Source organism: Desmodus rotundus, chromosome 2 (genome assembly GCF_022682495.2).
Source record: "Desmodus rotundus isolate HL8 chromosome 2, HLdesRot8A.1, whole genome shotgun sequence".
Lineage (NCBI taxonomy): Eukaryota > Metazoa > Chordata > Mammalia > Chiroptera > Phyllostomidae > Desmodus > Desmodus rotundus.
The window spans coordinates 122,041,815-122,057,729 of NC_071388.1; the positions used below are offsets into that span (position 1 = coordinate 122,041,815).

The following is a 15,915-nucleotide window of genomic DNA, read 5'->3' on the forward strand; positions in this document are numbered from 1 at the left end:
TTCTGAATCATCCAAATAGTTTGCATGGAGGAATGCTCAAGTCAATGAGGCAGATTCATTGCTCTACTCACTCAGCCATGTTGAATGCCACAGCCACACAGTACATATGCTCGCCCAACAGCATCTATCATTCCCACTGACTAGGACACTGAAGTCATTATTCACAGATGCACATTCCAGTCCACTCTCCTTGGCTGCCAGCTTACATCGATGTTGTGCAAATCATTCTTTTTATATTAATAATGGCTGGACTTTTTCTGACAGACCTCATATATGCCAACACTGGACAAGCTGAGTAAAATGGATATATTCCTAGAAACATACACTCTTTTAAAACTGAATCAGGAAGAATCAGAAAATTTGAATAGGCTATTTATAATTAATAAAATAGAAGCAGTAATCAAAAAAACTCCCAGCAAACAGCAGTTATGGATCAGTAAATATAAGTTGTGAAACCATAAAACTCCTAGAAGAAAACATAGGCAGTAAAATTTCAGACATTTCTCATAGCAATAGTTTTGCCAATATATCTCCTTGGGCAAGAGAGACAAAGGGGGAAAAACACATGAGACTACATCAAAGAAAAATCTTTGCACATCAGAAGAAACCATCGACAAAATGAAAAGGGTATGCACTGAATGAGAGAACTTCTTTGCCAATGATAAATCTCATAAGGGGTTAATTTCCAAATATATAAAGAACTTATACAATTCAACACCAAAATAAAAAACAACCCAATTAAGAAATGGGCAAATTGGTATTGCTGGGTCAAAAGGCACTTCCATTTTTAGTTTTCTGAGGAAATTCCACACTGTTTTCCACAGTGGCTGTACCAGTCTGCCTTCCCAACAACAGTGCACTAGGGTCCCCCTTTCTCCACATCCTCTCCAGTACTTGTTGTTTGTTGATTTGTTTATGTTGGCCATTCTGACCTGTATAAAGTGGTATCTCACTGTGGTTTTAATTTGCATCTCTCTGATGGCTAGTAATGCTGAGCATCCTTTTATATGTCTCTGGGTCCTCTGTGTGTCCTCCTGGGAGAAATGTCTGTTCAGGTCCTTAGCCCATTTTATAATTAGGTTGTTTGTCTTCCTGGAGTGGAGTCATGTGAGTTCTTTATATATTTTGGAGATCAAACCGTTGTCTGAGATATCATTGGCAAATATGTATTCCCATACTGTTGGTTCCCTTTTCATTTTACTGCTGTTTTCTTTAGTCATGCAGCAGCTTTTTATTCTGATGAGGCCCATTTATTTTTTCTTTCCTTTATGTCCCCAATGTTCATAGCAGCACAATTTACAATAGGCAAGTGTTGGAAGCAACCTAAATGCCTACCAGTAAATGAGTGGATATAAAAACTAGTACATTTATGCAATGGAATACTATACAGCAGAAAGAAAGAAGGAACTCCTACCTTTTGCAACAGAATGGATGGAACTGGAGAGCATATGGTAAGTGGAATAAACCAGGTGGTGAAAGACAAATACCATATGATTTTAAACCTAATCAACCAAACAAACAAGTAAGCAAAATATAACCAGAAACATTGAAATAACTGACCAAAACTGACCAAAACCAGAGGTGAGGGGAGAGAGGGATAATGGGAGGAAACAGGGGAAGGTCCATCAAGGAACATGCATAAAGGACATATGGCAAAGCCAAAGGGGATAGTTTCGAGGGTGGGAGTGGGGGATTGGTGGGGCAGGAGGCTGTGGTGGGGTGAAAATTGAGCCAACTGTACTTGAAGAACAATTAAAAAAAAAAGAAATCAGCAAAGTAGAATATACACTTCTCCAAAGAGAACATACAAATGACCAATAGACAAATGAAAAAATGTTCATTGTCAGTAATCATCAGAAAGATGCAAATGAAAACCAAAATGAGGTATCACCTCACTCCTGTCAGAATGGCATCATCAATAATTCAACAAACAACATGTCTGCTGAGGATGTGGAGAAAAGGCAATCCTTGCACACTGTCAGTAAGAATGCAGACTGGAACTGCCTTTTGACCCAGTAATCCCACTTCTGGGAATATATCTAAAGAAATCTGAAATGCTAATTCAAAAGAATATATACACCCTGTGTTTGTTGCAACATTATTTACAACAGTCATAAAAACAGCCCATGTTCCCATCAGTAGATGATTGCATAAAAATCTGTGGTATATTTATTCAATGGAATAATACTTAGCTGTAAAAAAGAAGGAAATTTTACATTTTGAGAAAGCATGGATGGACCTAGAGATTATTAGGCTATGTGAAATCTAATGAACAAAATAAACTGACAAACAAAATGGAAACAGAAGCCTGGAAACACAGAATAGAATGACAGCTGTCAGAGGAGAGGTGTGTTGGGGAGCTAGAAGAAAGAAGGCAAAGGAGTAATGTAACAGACATACGCATACAGACAAAGACAACAGTGTCGCAATAGCCAGAGAGGAAAGGGTGTGGGGGTAGGGGGAGAGACGTAGACAAAGGTGGGATAAGTGAGGATTGAAAGAGACTGCTTTGGGCAATGGGCATAGAATGCATTATGCAGATATTTTGTCCAGTTGTACGATTGACCCCTGTATGGCTTTGTGAACCTATGGCACCCCAATAAATTCAATTACAACAAATATATGTGGGGAAATGACTAATTCTAAACAAGATCAACTTCCAGGTTTCAAGGTGACATAACAAGGAGAAGATGCTAAAAAGGCGGAGATTGAAGCACATGAGCAGATACGGGGGCAGACAGTTTTTATGCTCACCATGAACACAAGTATCCATCAAAGGCTGCAATGACATTCACAGGTATTTTATTTAAGAATCAGCATAATAAGTGACATCTCTGCACTGCCATCTACCTATCGTGACTTCCAAGAAGTAAACAAAACTTCCAAATAAGCTTAGACTTTCTCAAGAGACTACGTACTAAGAAAACCTGGTGGGACATCTCATGAGAAGGAAGAAAGCACTCACATTTTGCATTTAGATACAATCTGTGATAATGAGGCCAAGGTTACACATTCTATTGATATAGTTCTCACTGTATTTCCTGGCTATGTGAGGAACCTGTAAATTTGCCAAGTATCTAGTCATTGCTAGGAAACTGATCTGGGTTGGATAAGAGGAGCTAATAAGCATAAATCTATACCCCTACTGGAAAAGCAGCCCAGTGCATACAATGTGCTGACAGTGAGTCGATTTCTTCAGTGGTATTTATAAAGACTGCAGGCCTCTGAGAGCTAAGATTCTGTTTAATGCTGTTTAAAGGGTTGTTTTTATGTAATATTTTAAATAAATAGTATAGTTCCTACGTTTCACCTAGAATGTAATAACAACACTGCAGCTTTTCTCCAGGATGCTTTCACAAGGTCAGGATCACCAATAGTTAATAAAGAAATTGCTTAAAAATAATTAAAATGATTAACTCCTAATATATGATTTTGGTATCTCATGAAGTGTTAAAGTAGAATGTGTGTCCTAGATAATGAAATGGCTTAATTTAGCATGCAGTTCACTGCTTAAATATCCATGCAGTTCTTCAGTATTTCAATACCAAAGTGTCATTTATACACAAGAGTAAATGCCTCTTTAAATAACCCAAGCTAACCTGAGAAGGGAGAGGGGCCCATGATTTTTCGTTCCTTTCCAAAGTCAAAGATGACACATTTCTATAGCTTGGCCAAAATCATGGTGAATAAAACAGAATGTTATTCAGCATTTCAAATCTAATGACTCACATTTTTCCACACTTTTGTTGTCCTCTTCTCCAATAGACAATAATTGTTAGCAAGTTAAAAGATGACTTACTAAATTACTATAGCACATTAGGAGAATGATTGATGAGAGATCTGTGTATTAGAACAATGTTTGGTAATGAGATCTCCTTTTTATTAGCCTTCTTTAGTCCCAGAGCTCATCTGAAATAATCATACTGCAAAGGCAACAACATGACAACCCCTCAATTTATAAATGATTCCAATGAAAATATACAAATAAATTAATAAAATTGTTATCTTGCTTTCTCTACCTATAATACCAGTGATTTACAACTTTTTTCATCTCATGGCACACATAAACTATTTACTAAAACTCTGTGGCACACCAAAAATATATATTTTTTGCCAATCTGACAAAAAATAGGTATAATTTTGATTCATTCACACCAAATGACTATTGTTGTGTTGGCTGTTGTTGTCATATTTTATTTGACCATCTCAGGGAAAAGAGGTCAGAGCCCCTGACTAAACAATCAGGTATTACATGTTTCAAACATTCTTGTGGCGCACTGGTTGAAGATCCTGCCATCACCATGATGCACACTCATCCCCAACTGATTTCAACTGAAACTTAGTTTATTAAAAAACAGCATAGAGCTTCAATTAAATGCATTCATTCATTTATTCAAAAAAAATCTTGAGCACCTGCTTATCTCCAGGAACTGTACCAATGCTAAGTAAACAGTATGATTTGTCTCCTGCCCTCAGGAATTAAGTTGCTTTCTTTTTATAGCTTCCATAAATTACCATTTAATTTGCAGGCATAAATGAACTTAATTAGAGTATTAAGGAAGAATGGACTATAAGTGTGACAATCATTATTAGATAAAAGGCAAATCTCCTTTTATCTATCATAAAATAATCTACCCCGTGTCTCGAAAACAAGCAAATATATTATGTCTAAATAAATTGAAGGGCAAAGATTAACAGCTATCTGACGCAGTGATTAATACGGTCAGGCAAATTGGAATTAAAACCTGACTTTCTATTCACCAACACATTGCTTCTGACTGGATTACTTAATCACTTTCCCTACCACCTTCCACAAAGACAAACCAAAGTTCATGGAGCCACTCAGTGATTATATTTTTGGTTATTTCTTTTGTAATCAAAATGCTTTTTAAAACTACTTTAAAATAATAAAATCAGAAATAACCTGAAGAAGGCTGAGGTGGTTTCTTTAGCATGGCAGAAAAAGACAAAGTGTGATATATGTCCATGTCTTTTCTAAATCATTTCAACTTTGCAAAGAGTCTCTATAGTCTGTAGCACCAGGATTGAAAGCCAAAGTCACCAAGAAGGAAATCATCATCATCATAATAATTTGTTTGCTAAATTTGAACCACATACATAGGCAGTCTCTCAAAATCTACTCCTTTATACAAGAAGAACAATCCACAGAGAAATGTTAAAGATGTAACACATGTTCAAAGTCACAAGACTAATAACATTCATGAAGGAACCCCCAATACTGAACAATTGGTCTGTGTGTAGAATATTTCCATTGATGACCTATCTTAGGAAATGGTTTCCTCTCCCATGAACCAAGATATTCATTTCTGATTAAATGGTATATGTAATCTTTGAAGAATAATGATTAAAATATTAACTACAAATACCATTATTTACTTTGACTTTAATTGTATAGAACTCAGAATAGGTATAACATATAGAAAGGTACACACATACCATTGATCCATCGAGCTTCTGGATCATGAAGCACAAAGTCTTTCCTGAAAAGGTCTTCTAAAGACAATCGGGTTTCTGATGAATTTGTTAGTTCATCTAAAATGAAAATAAATCTTATATTAGGCACATACTTCATGTTGAACTTTTAAAATTGATGAATCACAAAAGTTGAAATATTTAGCTTCAAAAAAAGTTAACTAGATAAGAATACAGTGATCATTTAACCATGGGTTTTGGCATTTGAAGTCTTCCTGTTTCTTAATACTTTTCAAACATTAAATTTTTTACATTAAAATTGTCTTGATGCAGAACAAATTTAATAGATTGATTCCTGGTTACATATTGATGAATAATGTGAAAGCACTTAAAAATCACTTTTGCATATTGTGTTCCCAAGAGCATAATTTTCACTGTTTCATCATAATCCAGGTAACTACTTTTAAAAATCACTTTGACATATTCTCTTTAATGATAAATCCACACTGTAAATACCAAATGTGAGAGAGTTGAGGACTCTGAATATATATAATTAAGAAAACTTCAAATCTCAGAAGAAAGTTCACCAAATTAACAAAATAAATACCGGTTCCACCAAACAAATACCAGCCAATAAATAAGTCAATTTAAGAGCTGAAAATACAAAACTGCAAATAATGCAATACCAGAAAATTCATGAAAAGCACATATTTGTTTTATCCCTGACATATAAACTAGGTGTACTCCCCTTTTAATTCCAAAATCTAGGATATAGAAGGAAAATACTGTTTAAGTATCAAAAGTAGGCCTAGCAAACACTGTTAGATAGCAAGAGGCTATGGACAGGTTAGCAATATTTCATTTTCTTTGAAAAATAATAGCATTGTTTATTTACTGTATAAAATCCTTGTTACCTTTCAGTTCTGACCTTCACTCTGATTGAAAATAAAATGTCAAAGGTACATACTAACCTCATTAGAAATTGTTTTTTAAAAGTTCAGAACGTATTACAGCAAGCGCTTTGTTTCTTCCAGCTGAAGAGCTGGGCCAGAGAATCAAATGAAATTTCTTTTAACATGAATCAACCATGTATGTAACCCATAAATTAATTGCTAAGGATCAAATAAAAATCATTACTAGTAAATATAGCGCAAATTGTTTGATTCCGAGCCTAGTAAAAGACCTGTGATCATTTAGAGATTTGTAAAACATAGTGCTTCATTTGACAGTCTGGCACACCGACATTTGTACTTTCTTTATTCATTGAACGAATACCAGAACACTTAATTTTCAAGGTATTAAATGAAGTACTGTAAGGTGCTGGAAACATACCTATGTCCTGCTCTTAGGGGTTCACACTTGCAAAGCGTGGGAGAGTATGATAGATGTCAGAATAGGGATACAGAATGCTGGATGAGTTCAGAGAAAGAGAGGGAAATATGTTGCAAAAGCAATTTAAAAAAGCACTAGATAAAAAAAAATACTAACTTTCATCCACTGCTGTTTGCAATAAAAACTAGTACACACACTTTAGAAGACAGTTTGACAGTTTATTACAAAAGCAGACATAAAAGCCAGCAATTGCACTTCATAGTATTTATCCAAATGAGTTGAAAACTTATGGCCACATAGAAACCTGCACACAGTTATTTAAATCAGCTTTATTCATAATTGTCAACATTTAGAAGCAAACAAGATGTCCTTCAATAGGTGAATGGGTAAACGGTGGTATATTCAAACAATGCAATGTTATTCAATAATAAGAAATGAGCTATCGACCACGAAAAGACATGGAACAACCTTAAATGCATATTACTAAATGAAAGAAACCAATTTGGAAAAATATATGCAGTGTTTGACTTCAATTATATGACATTCTGTACAAGGCAAACTATAAAATATTAACAACCGCAGTGACTGTAATAGTAACACATGTCAGGATACATTTTTCCAAATCCACAGAAAATACAACAGCAAGAGTGAACTCTAATGCGAGGTATGGTCTTTGACAAATAACAATGTGTCCGTGCAATTTTCTCGATTGTAACAAACACATAACTCTGGTTTGCGACGTCAGTAGTGTGAGAGGTCTTGCCTTATGTGAGAGCAAGGGGTAAATGGAAAATCTCTATGTTCAGCTCAATTTTTCTATGAACCTAAACTTTTCTAGAATATAAAGCCTATGATTTTTTAAAAGTTAAATGACCTGGACATTACAGGTTTCAAAAGAAAGAGAAAGGGACAAGAGAAGAAACATTTTAGATAAAAATAATGAGTAATTGTTATTTAACAGACCAAAAATAAACTTGATTATAGAATTCATTTTCCGTCATAGTAGTTTGGGGTTTTAATCAAAAGGGCTAATTTTATTACAGTTTCAGAAATATAGTTATTCTATGACGTATCTCAATAAGAACAGATTTTGGTACAGACAAGTTTCAAAATTTTAAGTTTCCTGAGATTATATGTAATGCACCATCATTTGTCTAATCCAATCCCTTCAACTCTTAGAGAATTATAATTCACCATGTCTACTTGAGATAGATTCATTTATATACATAAAAGTGAGAGGTAAGAGTGTAACTTTATTTCAGGGGGATATATTATGTTAACACAAACTATTTATTATACAAATGACCCTTGCCTACTGAAATTAAAAATCAACTCTATGTATTATATGTAAATATTCTTTATATACATATATCTGTTTCTCTTTCAAAAATTTGTTTCTATTTCTAAGTAAATTCCACATATTTTATTTCCTGTATATTTTAGGCAGAAATTAGCATTAAAAAATATCTTGTAAGGCAAATGCACCACAGCAAACAATATTATTTTCAAATAAATTGTCAAATTATATTTCAGTAATTCTCAAACATTCATAATTTCATTTGAGCTTTAAAGTCAACTTGAAGTCATCAAGTTAGTAATTTTACAAAATAGCACAATATATACATGGTAAATTGAAAAACTTTACACTTTTTATAATGTTAAGGTATTTCATGCAGAACTACTTATTCCACACTCATTTTATGTTCATTAATATATTTAATCTTCAATTTATCATATAGATCCTTTATATTTTTCTATTAGATACAATCTTAAGGATATATTTTATTTTAATTGTAAACAGAACATTTTCCATTCTCATTTTAAATGATATGCAGCTAATGATTATTCATCATATAATATTTTCTTTAAAATTGCAATGGTAATTAATTGATCCTTCTATTTTTCTATGTATTCAAGTATATCATCTGAAATATTATTTATTCATTCCTTCCCAGTGTTTGAGCAATTAATGTATGTATAACATATATAAAACATTCAGGTAACTGCAAATTCACATGCAGGTGTGGAAAGATCCTTTATACCCTTCATCCAATTTCTCTCAAGAACATGCATTTCTTGAATAATTATATCACAAAAAGAAATTGATACTCTGTATCAACTTTCTTCAGATTTCACCAGTTTTACATACATATACTTGTGTATGTATGAGCATGCATGTGCGTGTGCTTAGCTCTCTGCACTTGTATCTCATATGACAAGCAACAGACAAGACACAGCAAGTTCCATCCCCAGCTCTCCTGCACTGCACTTGTGCTGCCAGGGCCTCCTCCTGCGCCCTTGACAAAGACTCATCTGTTTTCCATCTCACCATTCTGTAAATTCAAGAATGGTATGTAGATGAAATAAAATGTCACTTTTTGAGACTGGCATTTTTTAATCAGTATAATTCTCTTTGAGATCCAGCCTAGTTGTTGGGAATATCAACACTCCAGTCCTCCATTATTGCTTAGCAACATTGCAGGGGGTACACGCAGCACAGTTTGTTGAACCACTCACTGTTGAAGGGCATCTGTGTTGTCACTTGTGCTTTTGTGTTGTTATGAATAAAACTGCTATGAACACTTTTATAGATTTTTTTGTGAACATAAATTTTCCCTTCTTTGGGATAAATTCCAATGTATGCAATTGCTGTGGCACATGGTTAGCACATGGTTAGTTTTGTAAGGAAATGTTATATGCTTTTCTAGAGTAGTTGTACCATTTTACATTATTACCAGCAATGTAGAAATATTCCAGTTTCTCTTCATTCTTGACATAATTTGTGTTATTCTTTAATTTAACTATTTTGATATTCATGCAACAATATTCCATGTGTTTTTAATTTAAATCTCCCTAATGGGTAATGAACATCTTTTAATGTGCTGATTTGTGATCTATATATCATCTTCAGTGAAATATCTGTTTATGTCATTTGCCAAATTTCTAATTGGATTATTTCTGTTGGTGTGTTTGTTGGCTTGTTTATCTTCTGAGTTTGGAGAATTCTTTATTCTATATACAAATAATTTGTCATTTATGTTAATTTTTTAAATCTTCACCTAAGGATATTATTTTCCACTGCTCTTAGAAAGGAAAAGAGAGAGGAAGGAAGAGAAAGAAACAATGAAAGAGAGAAACATCAGTTGGTTGTCTGCTGTACATGCAAAACCAGGGATGGTATGCACCTGGACAGGGGATTGAACCTGCAAACTTGGTATGTGCCCTAAATGGAAATCAAACCCACAAACTTTTGTTTATGGAAAGATGCTCTAACCAATTGAGCCACACAGGCCAGGGCTAAATTATGTATTTGATGACAAAGGAAAAATGCTTTACCCAATTATATGTGCTGAACATTTTCTCCTGTATGTTTTATTTCTAAAGTAGTCAAGTTTTGTATTTTATGTACAATATAAGTCCCTGATCCATTTTGAATCACTTTTGCATATAGTGTCAGGGTTAATTTGAGGTTCATACATTGACTATTGGATACCCAATTGCTCCAGCATCAGCTGTTGAAAAGGATGTATTCATTTTAGTCAATTACTTCATTAGCTTAAATGTCAAAACAGTATTCAGTAATAATAGTGTTAGTCTTTTTCATCTATTACAGTAGCATGTTTACTATTTCATTATTTAATAAGATTTTTTCATAATTTTGGGAAAAGGTTACTTGCCATGCTAATGTAAACTTTTTTAAACCTACTTTATCTTTTTTTATTGTTGTTCAAGTACAGTTGTCTCCATTTTTCCTCCATCATTCTCCCCCATGTAATTGGTTTTTTTCCTGTGTTACTTAAATATTTATTTGAAATTACTATGCCATAATATACTTTGAGCTGCTTTTGTATAAACATATTTCCCCTCTATGATATAAAAATTGTGTAAGTGAAATTTCCAATCTAACCACCCTCTATTTACATACAAAATCCAACTGTGCATGGTGACTTATGAATATTATTATTTTTATTGTTGTTCAATTACAGTTGTCTGCATTTTCTCCCCCCTCCACCCCACCCCAGCCAAAACCACCTCCCTCCCCTGCCTCCACCCTCCCCCTTGGTTTTGTCCATGTGTCCTTTATAGTGGTTCCTGAACACCCCTCTCCCCACTGTCCCCTCCCCACTCCCCTCTGGCTATTGTTAGATTGTTCTTAACTTCAATGTCTCTGATTATATTTTGTTTCCTTTTTTCTTCTATTTATTATGTTCCAGTTAAAGGTGAGATCATATGGTATTTGTCCCTCACCGTCTGGCTTATTTCACTTAACATAATGCTCTCCAGTTCCATCCATGCTGTTGCAAAGGGTATGAGCTCCTTCTTTCTCTCTGCTGTGTAGAATTCCATTGTGTAAATGTACCATAGTTTTTGGATCCACTCATTTGCTGATGGGCACTTAGGTTGCATCCAGTACTTGGCTATTGTAAATTGTGCTGCTATGAACATTGGGGTGCATAGGTTCTTTTGGATTGGTGTTTCAGGGTTCTTAGGGTATAATCCCAGCAGCAGAATTGCTGGGTCAAAAGGCAGTTCCATTTTTAGTTTTCTAAGGAAATTCCATACTGTTTTCCATAGTGGCCTCACCAGTCTGCATTCCCACCAAGAATGTACTAGGGTCCCCTTTTCTCCGCATCCTCTCCAACATTTGTTTGTGGATTTGTTTATGCTGGCCACTCTGACCAGTGTGAGATGGTACCTCATTGTGGTTTTAATTTGCATCTCTCTGATGGCTAGTGATGCTGAGCATCTTTTCATATGTCTCTAGGCCCTCCATATGTCTTCCTTGGAGAAGTGTCTATTGAAGTCCTTTGCCCATTTTTTAATTGGGTTATTTTGATATTGCTATGTTAATATGCTAAATGGTTGTTTAGCTAAACAGTTATTTAGCATTTGCATCTGTGTTGATGAATGAAATTACATGGTCCATGGTTTTTCCACTTTGCATTTTATTGACCTGTTGACATTTTACTATTTTTAATAAATATTTTTAAACTTTTATTTTCTGTTATCTGAAATTGTTTAATAATTTTAATAATGAGAATTTTTCTTTTAACTTCAATTGTCCCCAGAACTTACTTTAAAATAACTCATTTAAGGACTTATTGTAATTAAATATGCCCTTTAAATAATAATCAGAGAGAGATACATAGTTAAGGCTATGTTTCTTACACTTCACTTATTACTGAGAGAGTGAACTATATACCACATTTTTTTTCTTTTTCTTTTTTCCTTCTTTTTTAAAAGGTTTTATTTATTTGTCTTGAGAGAGAGGGGAAGGGAAGGAGAAAGGGAGGGAGAGAAATATCAATGTGTGGTTGCTTTTGAGTGCCCCCCACCAGGGAGCTGGCCTGCAACCCAGGCATATGTCCTGACTGGGAATTGAGCTGGGGACCCTTTAGTTTTCAGCCTGCACTGAATCCACATAGCAACACCCGCCAGGGCCCTTCTTTTTTCTTTGTTCTTGTTTTTTGGGTTTTTTTTTCTTTAGCTGCAAGGTGCTATCTATGAGGTCTCTTGAATTTTTCAGTCTTAGAATAAAGACTTCTTCCTTCTACATATAACAAATATGTAGACTTCTCTTTTAAGTTTCCCAGGCTTGCATCTAAACCCCTACCTCCCTCTATCTCCATGTCTCATCATAATCTTTTTGGGTGTTCATCCATTGCACTTAATTCTCTTTTCCAAACACCTACCAAACCTTACTGGATATTAGTATCTTTATTTCACAGAAAAAACTTAGGATCAGCAAAATTAAATATCATGACAAAGGTCAGATGGTTAGAAAAAGGACTAAAGCTAGAACCTTTACCTCCCTGAAAATTAATTTATACTGTCACTCAAAATGTTCTTATTCCTCATTCTCTTTAATACTGTTTTAATTATATCTTTAAAAAATACACAATTTTATAAACTATCTTTTAGAATAGTCTTCACCCAGAGAACCCTTCATCCAGCTGAACTATGTTCCTCAGGGCACCCTCTCCGGACCTTATAGGTGCCCATTCTGCTCCAAATTGCCCGTGCGGCGACATTGCCACTGCCCTTCTCTTTCTCTCAAGTAGAGCAGTGTCACAGCATTCACTAAAAAGTGAGGGTTTTAGTTTGTTTTCTTCAAGAAAATTATGTAGAACATGCCAGCCTAAAGTTTCCAAATTTACCCTCTGATAATTGTTGCACACATCAGAGTACTGGAATTTCAGGACCATTCCCAACCACATTTTATCAGCAAATATTTACGATTCACATTACAACCTGATGACTCAGGAAATTAATGTATGCTGGAATCTTACTATTTGATACATTTTAATAATGTTCTTAATATTTTAACTCCAAAGCTGCATGAATCAAACAGAGAATCCTAGATTATCACTCCTTCATCCCAATAACTCACACTGAACACTGAGAAGGTAGGTCAGAATAAAACTGGTATCAGATTATAAATAATTTGAAGAGACAGTCCCACATGTCCTGGTAGGGTGGATTAGATGGTTGGAGCACCATCCTGTACACCAACAGGTTGCGGGTTCGATTCCTGGTCAGAGTATATACCAAGACTGTGGGTTCAATCCCTGGCGGAGGCACATATGGGAGGAAATTGATCAATGTCTGTCTGTCTGTCTGTCTGCCTGTCTCTCCCCTCCACCCCACCAACTCTCTCTCCCTAAAATCAAGAACATATCCTTGGGTGAGGAAGAAAAAAGAGAGAGAGAGACAGAGACAGAGAGAGAGAGATGATTCCTCATTTAAAGCTAATTTGTGATAAATCTTCCAAGAAAGAAGTTCTGAAATTAATATCAGTTCCCTAATATTAAAGTATAGCTTAAATTTAATATTCATGTCTCACAGACCTCATTCTTCACTACTGAGGTACTGAGTAATATATCTCTAGGTGTTTTGTAACTAAATATGACATACCTGTCTGAAGTATTTAAGTGTGAAAGACTGAAAACTTACTATATACTAATAGTTGCTATTTAAAGGATAAATATTTATTAACCAAACAGGGCCCTATGATTATGGTTTTAATTATGAATAGAAGCACAAAAATCTAATGATATATACAATACAACCATAATCACAAATATTGAAAGAACCTGAAGCAGAGTAATTATTTGTTAAACAGTTACAAGACACAGAACCTTTAGCTAAAACATTTAGTTTTTGATACACAAATGTAGTAACAGAACTGAAATTAAATAATGCACTACATGTTCTTTTCCCTGTTCCTGTCTGTCATTTAAAATCATAGATTTGCTGTTTGGTATTTTTTCTTTCATTCAAAAATCTCCATCTTCCTTTTAAGTGTTATTTTGAAATAAGTTAATTATATAATCTTTAAAGAAAAAAGAATTTTCTTGGGTAAGACTTTCAATTCTTGGTTTCTCTCTACTAAAAATAATTGGGTTACTTTTTATCTAGTTTACACTCAACTTCAGAGGTTCAGAAGTATTTCTTTTAATTTAAATATAAATCCTATTTGAAATAATTTCCTGTTAAGAGAGTAATAAAAAGACAAATGTGTTCAGGTATTTATTCAAAATTTCCAACAAGAAGAACAAAACCATTTCCCTTTTCTGATCACTCAGGTCATTCTCTCTTCTGTCTGTACATGCAATGCCCCACCATCTCAATTTCCAGTGTTATACTTAAGTCTCTATTTATTCTTAAAAATTACTTCCATTTTCCACGTTTAGTGTCAGTATACACTAAGTCCTCTAGTACATTTCCATTTGAAACCTTATTAGAGTTTTAAGTTCACTGAAACGGTATCATCCTTTTAACCCCTCTTTATGTAACCAGTTGAAAATACAGAATGAAAATCATAGCTGTCAAGACTAAGTTCCACACTTTTCAAAATAGTTGCTGTTTGTACATTCCCTAACCAGTCAACAGACAAACCCTGAAGTTTTATTTTACTATTTAAGAGCTGAAGCATTAATTCCCTTCTTATTTTTGTATCTTTTTCCCTATTCTTTTCTGTCACTAGGATGCTGAAACACTACACAGCAGCCTAAATATTGTCAAAATTTACATCACTTGAAACAAATATAAGATCTCAAGCTCTTTTTAATGTTTCTTAATTTATTACCTAGATAATAAACAAAGGTTTGTTATTTACCAGTTAAGAAATTACATAGTTTATAATGTAAATTTGAGAAATAAAAATATATATTCCTGAAACAGAAAAAAATCACAAGCTATGTCCTGGTACAAGATACATTTAAAAAAAATAAGGACATATACAGAAATCATTATGCAAAGTACTCAGCTCACTAAATGCCAGCCATTGTCATGATTATTATAAAACCATTAAAATGCATAGGTCAGTATGAAGCACCTTTGAATTTTACAATTCCGGAACCATAAAAATTGTTCTTTCTTCCTTTGGAATATTCATCTCTATCATACTTGTTCCCTTCAGCCCAAACATGCCCATATGCTGTCAGTTTTACCCTACCGGAAGCACAGTGCTGAGTTGCATCACATAGTTAATGAAAAAAAATTTCTTCAAAAGTCTCTTTTTGAAGGAAGGGTATTTGACCATCTTGAATTCGTTAGGTCAGAAATATGATTAAAACAAATACTAAATTGTAAATAATAATAAATCATCCCCGTCAATGAAATAAACTGCAAGCAGCTTGTTACTTGGTATTGCTATGAAAAACAATTCATCCATTCAAACAAATCACAATAAGAATGAGTGCATCCCATGACACCTGTTCTCCAAACCCAGAAAATTACCTTTGTTCCTCTTGGTATACTAATGTTTCCTTTTTGTATTTCTTTATCCTTTCCTTACTCTATCTAATATCTTATTGTGCCCATAGTTAAGCTTCTTGAACAAAGAGGCCAGTCAATTTCTCATCAAATCTCCTAAGGAGAATCAGTTTTGATTCAGATTAACTCTATATTTCATAAAATGCATAATAGGTAAGAATCTAATTAGTTTCCTCAGATTACTTTCCCACTGATGTTCTTTATTTCTTGAGTATATTTCCAGCATGTGACTTTCAGATAGAAAGACATTTTAATATAAAGAAATGCATTTTAAAAATTTAGCTATGTGGGAAGTTACTAAATTCTGAACGAAGCTGTGTCTCCACTGAGTACAATGAAGAGAACAGCTGGCAGATAAGTTATTACATATTT

At 34.1% G+C, this 15,915-nt stretch overlaps 1 protein-coding gene across 2 annotated transcripts in view; it reads right to left on the bottom strand.

The window, feature by feature from the left end:
• DPP10 (dipeptidyl peptidase like 10) overlaps positions 1–15,915 on the bottom strand; it is a 722,439-nt gene that overhangs the window by 526,033 nt on the left and 180,491 nt on the right. For both annotated transcript variants that reach the window (XM_024569627.4, XM_053918597.1), the window contains exon 3: positions 5,458–5,553. In XM_024569627.4, coding sequence (XP_024425395.1) covers positions 5,458–5,553 — 96 coding nt within the window. The remainder of the gene's footprint in view (positions 1–5,457; positions 5,554–15,915) is intronic.